Below are 22,742 nucleotides of genomic sequence, written 5' to 3'. Positions count from 1 at the left end.
TTCTTAGGGAGATCAGTAATTGAATTTTTATTCCTAGTTTGTAGCATGTTGTCCTCATCATCCCCTGACCTCTAACTTCACGCAGGGAGAGAAACTCAGCGTCAAGCTCAAGACTGGTTCCTAGGAGGTGAGAATCAGATAAGCCTCTGCTCCTCTGACATTTTTACCAATCCTGACACCAAATGCCCCTCCCTTGGCACTCTCTACTTCTCCACTGCATTCAGTAAATCAATTGCAAAGGCCATGCAGAATCCACAGACAATACTCATCTTTATGGGGTTTATTAACGAGGTAATGGATTACAGGTCAGGTTCCGAAACACTCAGGATACTATTCTCAGCTGCACCTGAAGGCAGGCCTCTCCCTGGCCCTCAGTCTCAGGACCCCTTGGCCTCTGTTCTGCTGGAGCAGGTGTTAACAAAGCCCTTTTAGCCCTGCTCATGGAAGTGCCCAGAAGCACCCCCATTCTGCCAGTAAGCTGTGTGCCCAAAGGTACTTAGCCTTCTTGCTCCATGGGCCTGGGTCGAGGGTCTACTGCTCTGACTCACTCCTGAGTCTGCTGTCTCTGCTTTGGCCGTTTCTCTGCCATTGTTTCATGATGTCTTTTTTTTTTTTTAATTTTTTTGATTGTATTTCTTTCATGTACTCCCCTCCCCCCTTACCCACCAAACTCTTCGATCTTGTGGTTTCCCCGACTCCTCATTTTCAGCCCCTCTGGCCCCTCCTCTTCCCTCTTTGTATATTCATATACACCTCTCACTGGTTATTCTTCTGTTTTTACAATAATGGTCTTATACAGTATTTGTTCTTGTGCACCTGATGTTAGTTCACTCTTTGTCATGCTCTAAAGCATCTCCCATGTTATATAATAGTTTTCAAAATTATTGTTCCTGAGTGCTGGATAGTATTCCATCGTATGAATTGAATTGAGAATTTTTCTCAATCAGTCATTTGTTGATGGACATTGGGCTGTTTCCATGTTTTTGCTGTTGTGAGTAATGCTGCTGTGAACGTCAGTGTACAAACCTGTGTCTCAGTTCTGTTTTGCTTGGGGTCTATTCCACGCAGTGGAATAGCTGGGTTATATGGAATGTCTGTGTTCAGATTTTTGAGGACACGCCAAACTGCCTTCCAAAGTGGCACTATTTTATAATCCCACCAACAGTATATGAGAGTTCCAATCTCTCCACAGCCTCTCCAACATTTATTGCTTGCTGTCCTGTTGAACTTTACCACTGCTTCTGGGGTGAAAGGGCATTTAATTGTGATTTTGATTTACATCTCTCTTATTGCCAGGGATTTCCAGCATTTCTTCATGTGTCCGTTGGCCATCCAAATATCTTCCTCTGTGAAAAAGTCTTTCCATATCTTTTGCCCATTTTTAATTGGGTTACTTACCAGTCTTGTGTTCTGTAAAATTTTATTATGAGAGCCTTGTCTGAGATAGCATTGCAAAATGTTTTCCTGCAGTCATTTGGTTTTCTTTTTACACTATTTGAAAAGCTTTCTGATGCACACAGGGACTTAATCTTTAGTGGCTCCCATTCATTGATGTTATCCTTTCCTGCCTGTGTATCTTTGGCTTTATTTGCCAGCCTCTGTATGCCAAAGGCTAGTTCTTCTAAGTTTAATCCTATTTTCTCTATTATGATCTTTATAGTTTTGGGCTTTACTTCCAAGTCTCAGATCCACCTTGAGTTGATTTTTGTGTATGGTGTGAGATGTGGATCCTGTTTCAGCTTTCTGCAGGTGGAAGTCCAGTTTTGCCAGCACCATCTGTTGAAGAGGTTGTCATTTCCCCATTTGACAGGTTTTATTTCCTTGCCTCAGTATCTTTTGTCACCTCTCTAGTGTCACAGCTCTCTGTGTCCTCGGCCAATGAGGTGCAATGCAGGGATCTCAGGTGCTAAGGGCACCCTCTACTGCTGGCTCATCTTCCATGATGGTATTGAGAGCCCCTTCCCCACCTCGGGGATGCTCATTTTAAGCTGAAAGAGATGACAGAATGGCCCAGTGCTTAGTATTGCATACGCCTTGTTTGCGTGGTCACATTCCACAAGGGTGCCGTGTATCTAATCTACGTTATTAACAAGCTGTCTAATCCCGTGGTGGAACATAGGCATCTCACGTGTGCAAACTCCTCACCAGTCATTTGGGAGTGACAAGGACTGTGGCTAAAAGGGCCACATTGAGCTCATTACACCTGATAGTCCGGATTGCTGTAGGTCCCTAGTTACCAGGGGCTTGGCATACCTGGCTTCTTACATGCACTGCTTCCTGAAACTCAGCTCTGAGCATCAATGGCCTCCTTGTGTTCTGCCCTGCAGGACTGCTGTGAAATCCGAGGCCTGGCTGATAACTGGCTGTTGCCTGAGTCGTTCATGGAGGATTATGGAGGACAGGGCCCTTCCCAAACCTCTCTGAGATCCTTGAATAGTAAACCAAATTAGACTCATTGCCACTGAGCCAGTCCTGCTTCACGGCAACACCACGTGTTAGTAGAACTGTTCCATAGTTGTTTGTGTGACAGCCTGTACAGAAAGCAGATTGCTAGCCCTTTGTTTCATGGCACTCTGGATAGGTTTGAACCACTCACCTTTCACTTAGTTTTGTTAGTTGCTGTTCATTTGTTTGTTGTAACTCTACTGGCAACCCTGGTGGGACAGAATCGACCTGTTGTTCATGGAGTTTTCTTGTTGTGACCTTCATGGAAGCAGATCTTCGGTGACTCCGCTGTATTGGTTCAAACCTTGAACGTTTTAGTCAGTAGTCGAGCCTGAACCATTAACTTTACCTCCATTGGGCCAGTAAGCACCATCATAATAGATGGAGAAAAGACTGGTATCGGGGTCCAGCCTCAATATTTCTAAACGGTTCCGCGAGAGGAGGGACGAGGATTGAATGAAGACTCAGAGAGACTACCCGTTGATGACGAATAGTGAAAAACTTTTCTTTTTCAAAAGCATATATAGGTTTTAGGAGCACCTCTGCAGTAGCCATCGCATTATCTCTTTCCGTCCAGGATGTTGACTATCAGGTCAAATATTAATTCTCACAGACCTCAGCACAATACAAAGATGTTTTACAGCATGTCTTATAGAGAATTCTAAGAAACAAAGAATTTCTGTAAATAACATTTCCTAAGGTCTGAGACCTTTGGTCATTCCTGCTTCCTTGAGTTGTATATTGCCAAGCAGATTTTCTAGCCAAGATGGAGTTAGTCTTGCTGGTTTCACAGTACAGGGCTAATCTTGCTTTGCAAGTAAGTTAGGCCTCTGATAGACTGGAATTGTCAACGCTTTCATCTTGCTTGGATCCACAATCAACACGCTTGGTACCAGCAGGCAGGGAACAGGAGATGTACAGCATTGAAAAACTGGCTGCCAAAGACCTCTCAAAAATACGGAAGTGCTTCACCAGATGCTCTGCTGGAGAAGGAGAGGCAATCTCCTCCTGTGCCAGTCGGCTTGGATTTGAGGGTACACAACAAGAAAAAAAAAGAAAGAAAGAAATGGAAGTGCAATGATATCAGTTTAAAGACTAAGTTGTGCCTGATTCAAGCCATTGTCTTAACTTGCTGTATATCTGAGAGCAGGACACTGAATAAGGACAACAGAAGAATCGATGCCTTTGAATTGTAGTGCTGGAGAAGAGGGTTGTGTATCACATGGATTGCCAAAATTCAAACAGATATGTCTTTCAGAAAATGCAGTTGTAGTGCTCCTTGTATGCAAGGACGGCGAAGCCATGTCTCACATACTGTGAGAATGTTGCTGTTGTTAGATGCCATTGAATTAACGGCTGTTCTTAACGACCTTGGGAACAACAGGCCTGAGCCCTGTGCCATCCTTCTCGTCCCTGACACACTTGGGCCTACTGCTGTGGTCACTGAGGGTCTTCTCATTCACTGATCCTCTATGTTCCTAGCATGGTGGCCCTCTCCAAGGAGTATCTCCTACCAGGATGCCTAAAGTATGAGATGAAGCTTTGCCATCTTTGCCTTATTTTTGCTGTTGTTAGGAGGGCATTGTGTTAAGAGAGGCTATTCTTTGGAGAAGGACATTAGGCTTGGAAAGGTGGTGAGTCAGCGAAAGAGAGGAAGACCCTCAACCAGATAGATTGACACAGTGTCTGGGCTCAGGTGCACAGGATGGGACAGAGTTGAGGTCTGTTCATTGGATCGCTGTGTGTTGTACTTGATAGCACTCAACGGCCTGCTCTGGTCCTTGCTGTCCCTAAACTAGGAAAGCTGCTGTATGTTTTCCTTTGCATTTTACCCAGCCCAGGTTATAGAGGTTCTTGCTTCCACATCAGAAGCTGTGATTTTTGGATCACAGAGCCTTTGAGCTTCCAGTATAAAAGCCACGCAGCTTCTAACCTGACAAATGCACATGTATCTGTCCAGTGTATTGTATAATTCCCCCTTCTGTAACATTTTACTGTAGTTTGGGTCCAACTTTACAAAGCAAATGAGTTTTCCATTCAAGAATTTGTAAACGTTTTGTTTTATAACTTCAGCTGCAGCCCTCGTAATGTGACACCACTTTCCCTGGTTCCCCCAGATTCCATTTCTCGTTCTTCTGGGCTCAGGGGTGTGGAGGCTGAGGCTCACATGGGTCATCAGTCCTTTGAACTAATGGTTTCCTTGGGATTCTGATTATCTTCACTCTTCTTTGCTCCAGAGGGAGAGACCAGTGTTTGCACCTTAAATGACTGCTCACAAGCTTTACTGACTTTCCTTCTGTGGCCTCCCGTGAGGTCCATCCCCGTTCCCCTGCAGTGATATGATCTCTGTCTTACCAACTTTTATATCCTCACTGCCCAGGACAGAGTAGCTCTCAAGTGCACAAACTCCAGTTTATACCACTTCCCGCATACATACAGGATTGTTTTGAGCCAGAATCAACTCGGTGGCAGTGGTTGGGTGTTTCTTTTTTTGTTTGGGTCCCCCCCCCTCCCCACCGCCTGCCACGTATACATTTTGTTTTTATTCTCACAACTCCGGTTTACAAAATGATACCCATCCCAAAAAAGATTTCCACATTCTGATCCAGAGATTCTGTGTATGTGTCATATGAGTCCCAGCTAACGCACTACATGTATAAATGAGGATGAAAATGACCTGTTGCTCACCAGTCGATGCCAATTCATAGTGGCCGTTCGGGGTAGAATGGCACCATGGAGATTCTGAGGCTGTAAATATTTTTTTTCCTCTGAAAGCGAGAACAAGACATTTTATTTTATTCATTTATTGTCAAGGTGGGGAGTGTGCTGAATCTTTTTTCCCCTTTATCCTCCATTCAGTTTCTTGTGTGTATGATTTGAGTGAAAGCTGACAAGGCCAGCTGCTTTCCCACTCACTCATTCATGTACATTTTGTTTTAGGACTTTTGACTACAACACATACAGTGGAACCACGTTCATCCTGTTCTGTGAGTCTGGTTCTGCTCATCCTCCTATCCTACCGCTGCCTGTCTTCTGAATGTTACTGTCACTCTTTAAAGAAAGAAGATTGCCACATTTTTCTCCCTTAGAGCGGCCAATAGATTCAAACCACTCATCTTGTGTTTTCTACCCAAGCACTTAAACCATTGTGCTAACAGGGCGCCATGTGAAGATGAGTCAATGGAAACTCCTTAGATGACGACGGCCCATCCTGGCCTGATGATGCAGTGGCCGCCAACATTGCAACAACAAAGGGATTAGCTGCTGGGTTAGTCAGCTGCCTGTACCACTGTAGTCGAGGATGTGGGTCTGTCTTGTGTAGACTCTGTGGATACAAGGAGCCCCACACTGGTTCAGCCACTGCTTAACATTGCCTCCATTTTTTTTTTAAAGTCATGCATGCTTATAGTAGAAAAATTAGAATGTGCAGAAAATGATAAATGAAAGCTCCTGAAATCGCCCTGCTGCTTTGCCGTCCAGCCTCTCTGCTGCTGTGCACACACACAAGCGTATGTTCTCCCCTTTTCAAAGAGAACTGTGGCTTTGTTGTGACATTCTCTGGCTCGCATTTTAATTTAATTACGTAGTGTGAGTGTTTTCCCATGGGAACCTGGACTCTCCTCCAACATCCCACCCCACATGGGTCATGATAAGCTCCTGCTGGGGTGTCATGCTGCCACGGGGCTCCCGAGATGTCGCGGAGGGAGGAGCACGCACCACGGAATGGAAAGCTGTGGGCCAGGCCTGTGCTGGGGGCAGGCGTATGTGTTGATCTGAGGCTCTGATCCCCATTGAGGTCTGCACTGTGGAAACCATGTGAGGGGACCTCTCCAGACTTCCCCTGGGGCCCTCCTCCCTTCTCCACCTCGTGCACTAAGCAGATTGGTGATCATGCGTGGATAACACAGAACACAAGGGCTGGGTCCTAGAACCCAGGGATTGACCGAGTCACAATAGTGTCGCTGGGGGACCCTGTAAAGTGGGTAGCTGGAAAATGTGTGAAGAGGAAGGAGAGGAAGGGAATAGTGCCACGTGGGAGGATTTACCGTGTACGGGCTGTTGTTAAGTGTTTTGCAGTCTTCTTTCTTTTACTGCATCTCCAAACCTTAAATTTGTGGTCTTTTTGCTGGTTTCGTAGATAGGGGAAACTGAGACCTAGAGAGATGTCAAATGTGTTATCTGCATTATCTCATTGAATCCTCACAACTCCAACTAGAAATGCCTGTTCACCCTGATCCACCGCAGGGGAAATGGCCACGCCATGAGTACCTGTCCCAGAACACACAGCCAAGAGCCAGAGCTGTGGCTTCATTGTAGGGCTGCCTGACTTCAGAAGGAGCCCTGGTGGCACAAAGGTTAAGTGCTTGGCTGTTGACTAAAAGGTTGACAGTTTAAACCCACCCAGTGGCTTCATGGTGATTTGCTTCCATAAAGATTACAGTCTAACATGAAGAAATGCTCAAAACCACCAGCTATCAGAGAGCTGCACATCAAAGCCACAATGAGATACCAGTTCATCTCTGCCACGTGGAGTTGCCGTGAGTTGACATCATCCTGGCAGCATCTAACAGTAACAGTTCCAGCTGGTTTCAGAGCTCAGGCCTCCTCACCATCGAAGCTTGTGGCCCTGGATTTCCCGGTTGGAGCCAGGCCACAGTGTAGACAGTGCCTGGGAATCACTGGGGTCGGGCCCTGGTGGTATATCATTTAGGAGGAGTTCCCAGGTAACTCCAATGGGCAGCTCATTTCAATGATTAAACTAGAAGACCTTTTAGGTCCCTTCCTCTTTTAATATGCTGTGCAGATTAGAAAGTAGCCTGGCTGAGGAGAACTTTGACAACAAGCTTACTCTGAGCTGCATGTTGTGTCTTGGATTTGGGAACTGTGGAAATGATTGATGTTGGAGGGAATTTGAAGGGCGACTACTTTGAATGGGGCTATCCTGGGTGAACCCTGAGGTCATTGCCCCTGCCCGCAAACAGCTGGTTAAGTTTTACCCAGTCCTTATAAGGTAAATACATGCTATTCCTGCCCTTTCTAGTCCCTAGAAGTGGACTCCATTCCTCTTTTGTCCTTTTCATACTTGGTCTTGGCAATGGCCCTGGCAGTGCTCTGTGAGTGAGTCAGCCTGCCTGGAATCCTTAGAACATTCTATTGGGGGGGGGGGTCTTCTCACTGACCAGCCACACTGCATAGCAGTTGGGGAGGGAGGGACCCTGCGAAGTACCTTGTCCATGAAGATTGATGCAGTGTCAGCAGCTGGGGCTGGGGGTGGGAGGCATGGCACTGCCACTCTTGGGAAGGGACTTCTTACCTTTAAAATAGGTGGTCATCCCTCATGGTGACCCCACTGCAAAGGCTTGGGGTTCATTTTGAAGAGAAGGCACGGAAGGTGCCTTATGCTTCCTGTATGAGGGATCCACAAGGGATGATGTGTTAGATGTGAGTTTTGCAGGGAAGCCAGTCATTTGGGAGATCTGGTGGGTCCCCTTGGCTGTCTCCTGCCTCTGTCTCTGTAGTGAGCTGCTCTGCTCCTACTTATCTGCACCAATTCAGCGTCTTCCCTTTGCCCTTGACAGTGGCAGCCTCCTCTCCTAAGCCTGGTGTACTTTCACTGGAGGGCCTCCCTCTAATGTGTAAGCTGAGAGTTGTTAGAAGTGCAGGAAGTTCAGATAAGGGTGAGATAATGGGCCACTTACTGATTTTTTTTTATGGCTCTTTTATTATCAGGAGCTGTTGGGGGAGGTCCCTGAAGTGTTTGCTCAATCACCAGGAGAATGAAACTCCCCATAGGGCCAGGCACTGTGGCTGCCTCCAACAGCAGCTCATCTCTGGGTGCAGGATGTAGGTGGGGGAACGGGACCACGACGGACCTCTGTCCATGGCTTTGAGAAGCAGGCAGGAAGAGGAGAGGAGGGAAGAGGCTCCCCAGCCTCATTTCTTGTCATGCCCTGGAGCTGTACCCCTCCACTGTTCTTGCCCATCACCCCTTTACTCATACCTCCCTAGGGGCCTTTTCTCCTATCTGCCGTTAGCCTGGCGTACAGCTGTTCCAGTCTAGGAGGTGGAGCTGGTGCTCAGAGCCAGGCTTGCAACAGATTGACTTGGTTCAGATCATAACCAGGTGGTTTGGGCAGCGTACGTGATGGTGCACATGAAACCTGTTCCTAGACTGAGAAGCTGTTGTCTGAACAGAACAAGGGAACACTGCATGGTTTAAAATCAGGAAAGGGGTGCATCAGGGCTATATCCTTTCTCCATAACTATTCAGTCTGTATGCTGAGAAATCATTTAAGATGCTGGATTTTATGAAGAAGAATGTGCCATCAGGATTGTAGGAAGACTCATCAATGATTTGTGTTGTGCAGATAACCTTGCTAGCTGAAAGTGAGGAGGGCTTGAAATGCTTCCCGTAGAAAATCAAACCAGAGCCTTCAGTATGGATTACGTCTCCACATCAAGAAAATAAAAATCCTCACTACTGGAACAATAGGTAATGTCATAATAGATGGAGAAAAGTCTGAAGTTGTCAGCAATTCCATCATAGTTGGAACCACTATCAACACCCTTGGTCTCAGCAGTTAAGGAATCAAAAGACATATTGGGAAAATCTGCTGTTAAGGACCTCTCTAAATATGTAAGGAACAGTGATACCGGTTTAAAGACTCTAGTGCACCTGATCCAAGCCATGGTCTTTTAAATTACTTCCTATGCTTCAGACCCTCCAGTGAGTTTTCAGAGGTGCTCTGGTGGCCTAGTGGTAAAAAGCTGTACTGCAATCCCCAAGGTACATGGTTTGAGGCCACCATCTGCTCAGAGGGAGAAGAATGGGTAATCTCTCATGCGATTAACTGCCTCTGAAAACCCGACGGAGGGTCAGCTATGGGCCAGTTCCAACTCTACGGTACACAACAACAACAACAGAAGGCTGTTATTTAAGAGAGTGCCCTTTAAGTTCTTTCATGACTGGGTGGGGGCTGAGAGGTTTTGGAAAGTACCTCACAGAGGGGAGGAGCCCTTCTCACACCGAGGAGCATCTGATCAGCAAAGTGTAGACCAAGGGCCAGAGGTCTCTAGCTACGCCTTCAGGTTTACTTATCTGTTGTTGTTGTTGTTGATTGCCTCATCAGCATGACTCACCCTATGAACAAAAGGCCCGAAGCCCCCTCTACAACTATCAACATTTATCAAAGTTCATAGAGTTTCCAGAGGCAAGTTGTTTGGGAAGTGGATGCCACTCCTGCTTCCAAACCTGTCATAGAACGTTACTGGTTGAGTCACCTGTGATGCATAGTGACTGTGAACAGCAGCTGTGAACCCCTCTCTCTCCTGGGCCAGTCTCACTAATTTTGACATACCAACCCCCTTTGCCCCAGTTACTATATCAATACATCTCATCCAGGGTCTCCCTCTCCTGCGCTGTCCATCCACCCTTCCAAGCATGTTCTTCTCCAAGGACTGATCTCTCCTGGTCACATGCCCAAAGTAAGTGAGGCAGAGCTTCAAAATCCTAGCCTCTAAGGAGAGACTTGGTTTCACCCTCTCCAAGATAGACCTATTTGTTTTCTTGGCAGTCCGTTGTATGTTCAAGACTCTTCTCCAGCACCACAACTTGAAAACATCTATTCTGTCATCCTTAGTCATTGTCCAACTCTCTGAAGCATAACAAGTAATTGAGAAGACCATGGCCTGGATTAGGCATGCCTTTGTATCTAGACTGACATCGTTGCTCTTCAGCACTCTGGAGAGGTACATGACAGCAAACTTTCCCAATGCATTCCGTCTTTTGATTTCCTGACTGCTGGTATTAAGGATGTTGATTGTGGATCTTAACAAGTTGTAATTGCTAAAACCTCAGTCTTTTCTCAGTCTATTATGGCACTGCCTGTTGGCCCAGTGGTGAGAATCTTTGTCTTGATTTTGAGCTTCAGTCCATATTGAAGACTGCAGTCCTTGACCTTTTGCAGTAAGTGCTTCAGGTCTTCTTCAGTTTCATCAAGCAAGGTTGTGTCATCTGCATAGGGTAGGTTGTTAATGAGTCTCTCTCCAATCTTGATGCCACACTCCTACTCATAAAGCCCTGCTTTCCAAATGATCTGTTCTGTATACAGATTGAAAAGATACAAGGGCAAGATGCATCCCTGATGCACTCCTTTCTTGATTTTGAACCATGCAGTGTTTCCTTGCTCTGTTCTGAGGACTGCTTCTTGGTCCAGGTATAGGTTTTGTATAAGCACCATCAAGTGTTCTGGGATTCCCATTCTTCTCAGAGTCAGCCACAGTTTATGGTGATCCACACAGTCAAATGCCTTTTCATAGTCAAATAAAACACAGATAAGCATTCTTCTAGTACTCTCTGCTTTCTGCCAAGATCCATATGACATTGGCAATAATATCAGACACTAGCAAAATCCTGCTGAAGAATATCCAGAAATGACAGTACACTGACAGAGAACTACCAGAAATACAGGCTGGGTTAGAAGAGGTCATGGCAATAGGGACTTACTTATCTGTTCTGCTGTAACAAATTCCACACTTGGGTGGTTTAACCCAGTAGATACTTACTCTCTTCCAGTTTTGGGGGGTCCAGAAGATACACTCTACTCCTGGTGATTCTTTCGTGATAGTTGGAAGTCTCCTTCTCACTGCTTGATTCCCTCTTTTTCTTCTAAGGTAAAAGGAGAAGGGAAGGGTTATCGGAAGGGAAGAGATGTGTTGACATTGTGTTTATGATAATTGACAATCTGGAACAGGACATACATTACAAAGCGAATTGGGGAAGCGAAAAGGAAGGGGAATGTGTATCAGTGAATGAATGAAAACCCATCCTTTCTGTAAACTTAAATAAAATCACAATTTTAAAAAAAAAAGTGATGCAGGTCACACTCCAGGAACAAACCTTATATCTCATGAGGATTGTCACTTGATTAAGGCAGTTGAGTGTTACCCTAATCACCTTATAGCAGATCAAGGCTGACCACATGAGATCATATCAGTGGTGATTATATCCTTACAGAACTGCAAACCACTGAGAATCATAGTCCAGCCAAGCTTATGTTTTGGGACACAGTTCAATCCATGACACTTTCTATTACCTGCCCACCCACCAGCCTCTCTCCTCAGGTTTCCTGGACTGCCCCCTTGGCAGAGGTGGTGGGAGTGGGCATGCTGTGTGACCCTGCCCATCCTTTGCCCCAGGTGCCACGACCAGTGCCTGAGCTCACTGTTACTGTGCTTTGATAGTGTCCAGCCTGGGGGTCCATCCTTCAGCCCCTCCTCCCTGCCAGGTCAGTCTGCTGTTTGTCACCTCTTGGTGACATTTATAAAGGCTTCGCCTGTGAGCCTTGTTATTACGTCCCTTGGATGAAGATTTCAATTTCTTCCTCCAGCTCTGTGCCAAGTGGTCTTTCTCTCTTTTAAAAAAAAAATCACAGAATCTCCAGCAGATGTAGAAACAGGCACAGAGCAGCTAAGTAGCCTTCCATGAAGTGAATGTTTAAATGCAAGCTCTCCATAAGCAAGTGGTGTGGTTGAAAGAGCATGCACTTTGCAGGCAGATTGATCCAGTTTTAAATCCCCACCCCCTGCATTTAACTAGATGGCTTTGGGTAAATGAGATGTTCTGACCCTCAGTTTCCACATCTGTAGAACGGGCATAATGATCTTTATGAAATTAGATATGCAGATACATGCAAAGCAAAGCAAGCCAGCATCTAGGGGGTGCATTGTAAGTGGCCACCGATTGTTCTAGTTAGGAGTAAGAACAGCAGGTCTGTGTTAGGGAGGCGTGCAAGTCAGACTCCTCCAGGCTCATGTTGGCCCCAGCTGAGACAGCTTTATTCTATCTGAGCATTTTCTGAGTGATTGGACACAGCATCTTCAAAGTGTGGCTGTGTTGAGGAGGGGATGGACTAGGGAAGCAGCTATTAGGAAATGGGGTTCTGGTGGCCCCTTTTACCTTAAGTCTCAGAGTCCCTGTTGTACTGTCTGCCTTGTGCCCAGGCCTGAAATGCTCTGTTGTCCTCTCTCCTGAGTGACACTGCCCACTTCTGCTAGCCAAGCAGGACCCGAGATTCCTTCTCTGATTGTGCAGATGGCTTAGGCCTGTGTGTTCAGTAAGCCAGCCATGTGACCATTTAAAATGACATTAATTAAGATGAAACAAAGTTAAAATTAACTTCAGAGGATGAATGGAGAGGAGGAACTGAAGGAGAAAGAGGGAATTGCGCTGTTACATTGAGGAGACTGCAGTCAATGATGTGAAGCAAAACGTGTATAAATTGTTGAATGGAAAATGAATTTGCTCTGTAAACATTTATCAGACTGTCATGAAAAGGGGGAAAAAAGAAAAATTAGCATCTTTAGTTTTACTGCCTCTTTTTGAGTGCCCAGTAGCCACAGGAACAGTGCACATGTAGAATGTTCCTGTCATCATCACTCCCTCTATGCTGGGAGATGTGTGGCGGGCAGGGCTGAGAGCCCAGCTTCAGAACGAACCGGAATCATGGTCTGGCTTTGGGATCTTGGGGTGGATTCCTTGTTTCACCTGCAGAATGGGGAAGAAGCCAGAATCTACATCGTGGCGTCAGGTGGAAGGTGTGGTGAAGCGCTGAGCTCACGTGAGGTGCTCAGCCGTGTCAGGTCTCTCGTTCTCCGCCCGCCCCCTCCCCTGCACTGCTCTGCTCTCTTGCTCTGCTAAGGGCTTGGGCGTCACAAACTTCAAGTCTGTGTCTTGACAACAGTGGCCGCCGTCTTAGCCACTCTAAGGCTTCTTCTCTCTAGATGCAGTGGCAGCTTTCTTCCTTTGCCTGGACTTTTTTACATAAGCTTTTCATGTTGGAATAGTTGTGCATTTACAAAAAAGTCTTAAAGATACTATGTGGAGTTTATCCCTTGCCCAGTTTCCCCCCTATTGCTCATGTCTTACATGACCATTGGATAGTTGCAAAAACCAAGAAGCCAGTACTGGTCATAACTATGAAGACCCTGAGTGAGGTGGACTGACTCAGTAACTGGGGTAATGGGGGTAGGTGTATCAGAGACAATGAGACTGGCTCAGGACAGGGCAGCGTTCAGAGCTGTTGTACATAGGGTTGCTATGAGTCATAAGCTACTCGATGGCACGTAATGATAACAGGACCAATATTGAGGCGCTCTGGTGGCGTATTAGTAAGAAGCTGCACTGCAATCCCAGAGGCACTTGGTTCGATGCTACCAGCTGCTTCGCGGGAGAAAATGGGCAGTCTCCTGTCGTGTGATTAACGGCCTCTGAATACCTGCTGGAGGGTCCGCTGTGGGTCAGTTCTGACTCTACATTAACCAACAATAACAACATGAACCAAAGTCCAGACCTTGCTGAGATTTCACCAGTTTACTACTGATAGCCTTTTTTTGGTCAGGATGTCATCGAAGATCTCAGTTGTGTTTAGATATCATGTCTCTTTGGTGTCCTCTGCTCTGTGACAGTTGTTTGTTTGCCTTCGAGTGGAGCACGACTCATAGTGACCCTATGAACAAAAGGCCTAAAGACTTTCTATATCTATGGACATTTATCAAAGTTCATAGAGTTTCCAGAGGCGTGTTGTTTAGGAAGTGGATGCCACTCCTACTTCCAATCTGTGACAGTACGGGCTAGGTATTTTGTAGACATTTTTCTTAATCTTAGTGAATCTGCCATTTTCTCATGATGAGAAGGGTATGATGGATATTTTGGAAAGCAGACCACACGGGTGGTAGTGCTGGTGGTGGAAATGCCCCTTTCATCCCATTGCATCATGGAATATGTGATCCTTATAAGACCTCATGGGTGTGTTAACCTTCATACTTGGCTTAGTTGTTTCTCTGTTTTCCTCAACTGTGTTCTGTTCTTTGGAAGTTGTCACTAAGTCCAGTCCACTTTGGAGTTAGATGGAGAATGAAATTCTGCCTCTCACATGTGGTCATCTGCAGCTTTGCAAGTCCTGGTTCTCACACGAGGACCACGTGGGGATCCCCAGCTCCAGGGTCTCTTCACCTGTGGGAGGATGAAATGATGGGGATGGCTCTGCACGGAGGGAGGCCCGAGTCTTAGCACCATGAGCCCATCAGACCTTTGTGCTGCGGTGCATTTGCATTTCAGACCCTGAAGTACCTTCTAAAGATGAGGACACTAAGAGGAGAAGGGTCTAGTCCAAGGTCAGCCCAAGGAATGATGCGTAGAGCCCTGGGCCTCTCATGGGCCTGGTCCAAGGCCTTGTCCTACCAGTGTGGTGAGGAGCTGATGGGGGCTTCAAGAAGCCCACTGTCTGCTCCACTGCTGACTCAGAGCCTTTTCTCCACCCACAGGGAGCTGGCACTGGTGAGCAATGGGGACGCCGTGGATGTGGCCGTCCCTGGGGTGCGGCGCCCCAGCTGGAAGCGGAAGAGTTCCCATCGCAGTAAGTCCCTCCTTTGCCACCCACACTAGGTGTGAGCCCTACGACGGTGGTGCCAGCCTAAGGTCTGTCCTTCTCCAGGCAGGAGAGCTGCTGTGGACTCAGATGAGCATGGGGTGACCCCTCACCCCGGGAGGGCTGCTGTGTGTTTAGTACTGTCTAGCGGGGACCAGTCACCAACCAAGCATGAGAGTGGCTCCCATTTGGCTGCCAAGCTGTGGTAGATCACACACCTAACCTTTCATCTGGCCACACAGGAATTCCACTGCTGCTAGAGCGGGGGGTGGGCTGGCCCTGGGGGGGTATCCTGGTGACCAGTGTGAGGTCTCACTGACAGTAGAACTTAGACACGTAACTTGGTAGTTGTCACCCTTCATGGGAGTCCCAGGTGGGGAGATTGGAGGTCACAGAACTGAGATGAGGTTACTGGACATACAGAGGAGGGAGCAGGGGGTCCAGGCTCAGAGACTAGCTTGAGTGTACAAGAACTTAAAGTCCAGGGGAGGACTGGCCTCTGATGGAAGGGACCAGGCTGAATCTTAGCAGCTCCTCCAGGGGCCACGTAGAGAGTTTGGACATTATTCCAAAGGCAGGAAGGGGGTGAAGGGGGCTAGAGCCCAGAGAGGAGGTGCTGTAGCCATACAGGCTAGAGCTAAGGGGCGGTTGGAAGGCTGGTGGTGGGAAGGCTGGAACGAGAAGAGGGAGAGGTGGACAGACCTGGGAAGCAGAATGCAGGCGGGGATGAAGGGAAGAGAGATGCTAAGGGTAACCCTTGGATTGACCTTCCAGAGCCACAGGAACAAGGGGCACATCATAGAGATTCCAGGGCGAGGGGGTGAGGGGCAAGGCCTGTGGGGCAGTCAGGCCGTGATCAGGGACTCCCACTCCTACTCCCCAGGAGAGGACAGAGAGGAGCCACAGTTTGAAAAGGAGTGCCTTAAATTTTCCATCTGAGAAAGATCACCTCTTACCTGCTTGTGTGTGTTGTATACTGTTGAGTCGGAACCGACCCATAGCTGACCCTCCAGCGGGTTTTCAGAGGCAGTTAATCCCAAGGGAGGAGATTGCCCATCCGTCTCCCGAAAGGCAGCTGGTGGCCTCGAACCCCGCGTGCCTTCGGGATTGCAGTGCAGCTTCTTGCCACTAGGCCACCAGAGCTCACCACTATTAGGATATATATTCTTTCAGCTCCATCTGCCTGGTGGGATAAGTGCTTATCCACTTAACCTGTCACCAGCTAGGACCAGCTAGGACCCTCCTGGCTGAGATTTGGAGGAGAGACTTTTGTAACCCCAAACCCGATGTCCATCCTGGCTAGCGCCTCCCCCAGAACTCCTCCCCCACCCCACCTTACTCACTAGAGTTTCGGCCTCCAGGGATGCAGGCTGGACAGAGGCTGGCCTGCATCCCCTGAGGGCACTGGCTGGGGTCCTGTGGTTCAGCCGGCTGTGGGGATGCTGACACTGGCGCTGGCAGCTTGAGCGGCCCGGGTGCTGCGCTGCGGGCGGGCGGGCGCACCAGCTGGTGCAGCCCTGATGTCAGGCTGCAGCCGCCTCCGCCCCAGCTCAAGGCTGCTCCTGTGCTTCTCTCCCTCACTCCTAGTCGACCGGTTCACTTTCCCCGCCCTGGAAGAAGATGTGATTTATGACGACGTCCCCTGCGAGAACCTGGACGCCCATCAACCTGGTACGGTCCCTTTCCGTTCTCTCAGGAGCCACGGGGAGGGTCTTCTTCCAGTTCCTTCGCAGCCCCCGACTTGGACCAGTGCCCCTTTTCTAGCTTGTAAAAGCCACTGCAGTCACCCAGGGCCAGGCTGGTGAATGTGGAAGGAGTTGTCCAGATGGGCTGTCGAGGGGTCTGGACTCCGCGGGTCAGGGTCCTCCTTGCTGTGGATCCTCAGGCCGGCATTTCATCTGTCCAAACCTCAGCTCCTCCCTCCGGAAATGGGGCAATAGTCTGCATCCCAGGGCTGTTAGGGAAGTTGAACAGATGGCTGAGCCAGAAGAAGCCCCGCCCCTGCTCTTGGGGAGGACAGAGGAGGGCCTCAGGGTTGAGGAGACTGGTGGCCACAGAGGGGAGGGGAGGGGAGCTGGGAGGTCAGCCCCGCTGGAGAGGCGTCCCTGTGCTGGCCTGCGGGAGAGAGGAGAGATAGTGGCTGACGTGAACAGTCCCATCCCTGGTTGACACAGGCTAGGCGGCTAGCTTCCTATTTGTCTCAGGTAATCTGCTCGCAGATTTTGCCTTGGGGTTTGATATCCTCGTTTTACAAAGGCGCTGAGATTCGAGCCTGGGTCATTATGACCCCAGCACTGCCGAGCTCTGTCGCCCACCCTAGGAGGACTTGGAGGGGTCTCTGGGAAGACCATTTGCTCCCACTGTTCCACCAAACCTGTGAGGCAGCTAGGGCAGGGCCACGACTCCAGGGTCACATCAGAGAGGCCCAGCAGCTGGCTCCTGTCACAAGACAGGATGTGAACCACCACTGCTTTTACTACTGCGTGGTGTGACTGTTTTGGACACTCCATCAATGCAGGGAAGACACAGTTGTTCTCCTAGCCTTTGGGGGATAGCTATATTGACAGGCCAATGCTGTTTTTCTTCTGTTGACAAAGCTCACCGATCCCTGGGTTCAGATCCTGCCTCCGCCATTGGTCATTACACAAGGCTGTGGGTGTTTGGCCTTGACTTACTCAGATGAAGCATGTAACACACAGAACTTTGGGTAGGGTCACACCAGACAGCTGCAGGCCTCAGCTGGCGCATCTGTAACACTGGGGCAGTAATTGGGGCTGTGTCAGGGGTCTTTGCCAAGATCCCATAAGATAATTGCTATAGATCCCTGAGCATGTGGTGGTAAATGCTTTAGAAAGAATAGCTGTGATCATGAGCATCTGTGAAGTTCAAGGCACAAGGAAGCAGAGGGCAGGGCCCCTGTGAGTCTCCGAAGACTGATGAGCTGGTCCTGGGGTTCCGCCACCGAGTGAGCAAACCAGTGACGTCACCTCCACTGGAGGGAGCGTTTCCAAATGATCCCTGGGCCTGCGCACAGGGTGAATGTTAGGACAGTGAAGTGGACCCAGGAAGGCCTTGCCGGGAGTGAGCTGAGCATTGGTCTAGGAGTCTGCAGCCCTGTCTGGCGTGAGTCACATCTCTCCCCAGAGCCTCTCTTTTCCCACCTGTCTAATGGGAGGTAGTGGCATTTTGTGCCTTTCTGACACATGGGCTGCTGGGAGAATCCAGTAGGAAAGGTATGCACTGCAGGTGTAGGTGGACGACAGTGGGTGGCCTATCTCCGTGCAGTCTTGGGGAAGTAGACATCTCAGGCAACCCCGAGAAATGACCACAGGATATGGGACCTCCCTGCAGTAATAGGACAATCAGCTCAGCCTTCTTTTAAGGTCACACAGGCTGTTCACCAGCTGCTCCACTCCCTGAGGACATTAGCCATTATTATCTTTTGCTTAAAAATAACCTCTCTCTCTCTCTCTCCTATCCTGGATCTGGATCTGCAGATGAGCCCCAGTGGATCTGGCTTGTTCTTTGGCTGACAGTTTCCTTGCTGTCTCCCCTCGTGATAACCCCAGTGTTTCTGTCAGGTGGAGATGGGGGGGGGCTCTAGTGAGCATGTCAACACCTCACCCCCCAGTACTTCTAAGTACCCACATACCGATCAATGGCTCTTTTCTGAGTGCTCACCACGGGACAAACTCTTTCGCTCAAAGCTTTTTGTTCATACTTTATTTATGAGCTCTGCCAGCTTATTATTATCTCTGTTTTACAGAGAGGGCTCTGAGCCCAAAGCTCCCAGTCCTCCAGCACATGCCATTTCTGGGCATATTATTTTTTAAAACTTCTCTCATTGCCGTATGTATTCACAAGCCCGACCTCACTTTCCTGAGGTATTCTGTCCACTTCCAGGTAATAGGTGAGGAAACTGAAGTCAAGGGGCTTGAGGACTTGCCAGAGTCTCCCAGCCCTTCAGTGCTAGAGCTCTGACTGGGACCCCCACGTTCTGACCCTGGATCAGTGGCTTTTCCACCTCAGCTTGAGTTCACATCAACTCTGGCTTGACAAGAACCCCATGAGAGTCCCTGAGTCTCTTGGGGACTAATCCTCCAGACCGGTCATCCCCAAGTTTCAGTCAGAGGCATTTTTTATATGGGTTTTTCGGACAGAAAGGAAACATTCCGAGGGTTTGAGTGGATTCCGAGCTTGGTGCTCCACCTGCTGGCGCGTTGTGGATTGCAGTGAGGTCAAGCTGAGGGCCAAAGGCAGGACTTGACCCCCGGTCTTTTTTCCTTGTTTTTCCTCGGGGCGGGGGGGGGAAGCCAAAAAGATCCAGAATGAGCACTCAGATCTCAGCAAATGATGCTGATATCAGAAAGGAAGCTTGCAACCTGCTGCCCGACACACACACACGGATCCTGGTACTTCTCTGTGTTTTCTCTTGCAATCTCCACCCTGAGGTGGACGTTGCGTTGCCCTCACCTCTCTGATGTCCCAGGAAACAGAGCTGGAACCCCAGGGCCTGGCACTCCTTCTCAGCACCATGCCCACACCTGGGCCTGGGCTCTGAGGTTGAGCGTGAGCCTGGAAATCAGGCAGCTTGGCTTCAGCCTTGTCTCTTGGCCGGCAGGGGCGGAGAGGAACCTGTTGTATGAGGATGTGCACCGCGCCGGGCTGCCTCGCGAGGCCGAGGACCTAGGCTGGAGCTCCAGCGAGTTTGAGAGCTACAGCGAGGACTCGGGGGAGGAGGCCAAGCCCGAGGCAGAGCCCACTAAGCATCGAGTGTCCTTCCAGCCCAAGGTGAGGGAGACCAGGGGCATCGCTCAGCCTGAGACCATGCGGGGTAGGGGATGGGGGTGGTACATGGGTGAGGGCCAGGACTGAGACTCGTATTTAAACCAAACCCAAACCCACTGCGAAGGAGTCCATTCTGACTCGGAGGGTCTTGTAAGATAGAGTGGAACTGCCCCATAGCATTTCCAAAGCGATAGTCTGTGCAGAAGCTGACTGCCTCATCCTTCTCCCACAGAGCAGCTGGAGGGTTTGAACCAAGGATCTTTTGGTTGGCAGCTGAGAATTTTAGCCACTGTGTCACCAGGGCTCTCTATATTTGTGTCAGTGATTCCCAACAGTCTCATAAGAAAGTGAAGAAGCCCAGATGATCCCTAGACATGAACTGATCCACAGTGAGGCTGGTTGGCTAAGGAAAGCCCTAGACCGAGGTATGGTTAGTACTTGGCACCAGAACCCCCCCCTCAGCTCGTTCCTCTGGCAGACCCCATCAGTCACTCGTGGTGCTCTGTCCTGCTGGGCTCAGAATCCTTCTCAATGCAGGGCAGCCTGACCAGGCAATTAATGCTGGCTCAGTTAGAGGGAGTAGTTTGGTTTGGTCTCCCTGCTGTAAACACTGTACTCACAGACCAGTCTTCAGATACAGCCCCCTCTGCCCCTGGCTGCTGAAGCCACTGAGCCTGCTGGGCTAAGACAGCACTGCTGGGTGGCTTCTCCTCGTGCCCTTCAGAGTGCTGTCATGCACTTGGATTTTCTGGTGTTTCTCTCTGGGGTGGGGACCACACTGCCAGTTTCTTGGAGAGAGACACTGAAGTCCAGAGGAGTGTTTGCCTTGTTACTCTTTTGCTACGACATCCTTTACTCATCGTATACTGTCCTATAGAAGCCGCCAGAAGGTGGGTCCTGTCCATGATGAGATCCAAGAACGATGAGAGGCCCTACCTGACCAGAGACAACAGTGTCCCTAAGACACAGAGAGGCAAGAGAGCTCTTCCTATGGCCATTTCTGCCTGAAAACACGGCAGAAAAAAGAACAGGTCCCTCAGGGTCACCTCAGTTCTTATGGGTGAGGCCTCGCTTATGAGGGACTCTTTCTGAGTGCCTCCTGCCCATCTTGGAGGTCTAGGGAAATCCCATTTGAGATGCTGACCAAGGCTGCGACTACAGCCAGAGTTTTCAGCAAGTTTTCTTCCAACCAGTATGGACTCCCCAACCAGGGATGGACAACCTTCAGGGGAGCCAGAGGGTACTGAGCAGGTCCCTGCTGAGATTTTGACTTCCTCAGCACTGCACCTCCATGGGCTGGAAAACAGCCCTGATGTGAATGAAGCATTTATGATGCACCTACTAGGTGCCGAGTTTGCATCTTCCGATTATGTGTCACAGACACACGGAAGCAGGGAGACCTGACCCAGGCTCAGGGAACCTTCCTGATCCAGGAGGAGGGCCCGAAGATGAAAGAGTTTATTAAAAAAGTGAGAGAGCAGGGGAGCTCTGGTGGCCTAGTGTCAAGAACCTGCACTGCAATCCCAGAGGCACACAGTTCGAATCCACCAGATGCTCTGCCAGGGAAGGAGGGACAATCTCCTCCTGTACCAGTCAGATCTGATTTGACGGTACACACAAATAATAAAATATAAAAAAATATTTTTTTAAAAAAGAAGAGCCCAGCAATCTGCATGATGACCAGATAGGAGGGGTCCACTGGGCACTCAGAAATGCGGGGCTGGAGACCACCTGCAGCCTGGCTTCTGGGCTGTGTGACGCTCACACCCTTGCGCTGGACTTTGGACTCTTCTTCAGTGGACAGACATTGGGGCGGAGGTTTGGGATGTTGTCTCCAGGAAAGCCTCTTTTTCAGGCTGTGGCCCAAGCCCCCCACCTGCTCTCTCAACAGCAGACTTCCAGGGAGATAAGAGGTTGTGTGTGGGGGGTCTTTTCCTCTGGCATCTGCTTCTGCACAGGAAGCCCACTGAGCCCTGCCTTTGCCTTCTGAGCTGCTCAAGGTGCACCTGCCCCCTCCACCTGGTGCTGCAGGCTTGCTACTTCGGGGGCACCACTGCTTGGCTGTGTGTTGTGTGTGCTGTGGGGCAATTTGGTGTGAGGGTCTGGGGAAATGTTTTGTCTTGATGTTTTGTCAGATATGACCAACCTGAGGTGGTGAATTCTTGCCCAGCCAAGTGTTCAAGGGGTCTGTGGCGGACTTCCTGACCCAGAAGCACCTGGCTCAGGTGACTGCAGCCCCTCATCCTTTTGTGTTAACAAGTACCCTGATGTTTGCCACTCACAGCCCATAGGATTCCCCCCACACCCCCAGTATGGGAGCGGCTGCACTGAACTCTTCCCCTTTTTGACTGTGATCAAGGCCCCTGGGACCAAGCTGGCTGGGGTTGAGTAGAACCTGTGGATCCCTCCAGAAATGGCAGCTCAGCCTGTTCATTCCCTGCTCTGCTCTGCCCAGCCCAGCAATTGCCTTTTGACGCTAACATTTCTTAGTGCTTCTGACCCTCAGCAAGGGCCCGAAGGCTCTATGTTTCACTGTGTTGGTCTTAGTCTAAAATAGGACTCAGTCTGAACCCCAGACTCCCTCGTTTTCCAGATATCTGGACACCTCTTAGGATGATCCCAGCCTTGGCTTTTTTCCCCCTTTTTACATTAGTGTGGTATTTATTGATTTCAGCGTTGGCATTTTTTAAGGCATTAGAATAGTGAACATTTGTCTGATGTGGTATAGTTTACCATGTGATTTAGTTTAATGGTCTTAATTTCTGAAAAAGTTGGTATTATTGACATTGAGGTATTTTCTTGATGAAAGAACCTAGGTCACAAGTGTAGAGAGATTAAACTATGTGTTTTGGATCATGTAGCCAGTCACAGGTGGAGCTGGCTCTCAATATCACGTGTGAGATCAAAGAAATGATCTTTCCATTCAGCTCTCCATTTCCTATCTATCCATCCGTCCATCTACCCACTTATCCACCCACCCTCCATCCATCCATCCATCCACCCACATATCTACCCAACCATCCATCCATTAATCCATCCACCCATCCATCCATCCACCCACCCACCCACCCATCCATCCAT

At 49.0% G+C, this 22,742-nt stretch overlaps 1 protein-coding gene across 1 annotated transcript in view; it reads left to right on the top strand.

Moving 5' to 3' along the window:
- ARHGEF10L (Rho guanine nucleotide exchange factor (GEF) 10-like) overlaps nucleotides 1–22,742 on the top strand; it is a 149,556-nt gene that overhangs the window by 15,651 nt on the left and 111,163 nt on the right. The window contains exons 4-6 of the mRNA XM_006883599.1: nucleotides 14,770–14,861; nucleotides 16,461–16,544; nucleotides 19,495–19,664. Of these exons, the coding sequence (XP_006883661.1) occupies nucleotides 14,770–14,861; nucleotides 16,461–16,544; nucleotides 19,495–19,664 (346 nt within the window). The remainder of the gene's footprint in view (nucleotides 1–14,769; nucleotides 14,862–16,460; nucleotides 16,545–19,494; nucleotides 19,665–22,742) is intronic.

This window comes from Elephantulus edwardii, unplaced genomic scaffold (assembly GCF_000299155.1).
Source record: "Elephantulus edwardii isolate Elephantulus edwardi_28Jun2011 unplaced genomic scaffold, EleEdw1.0 scaffold00028, whole genome shotgun sequence".
Classification (NCBI taxonomy): Eukaryota; Metazoa; Chordata; class Mammalia; order Macroscelidea; family Macroscelididae; genus Elephantulus; species Elephantulus edwardii.
This window is presented reverse-complemented; position numbering and strand designations above follow the sequence as displayed.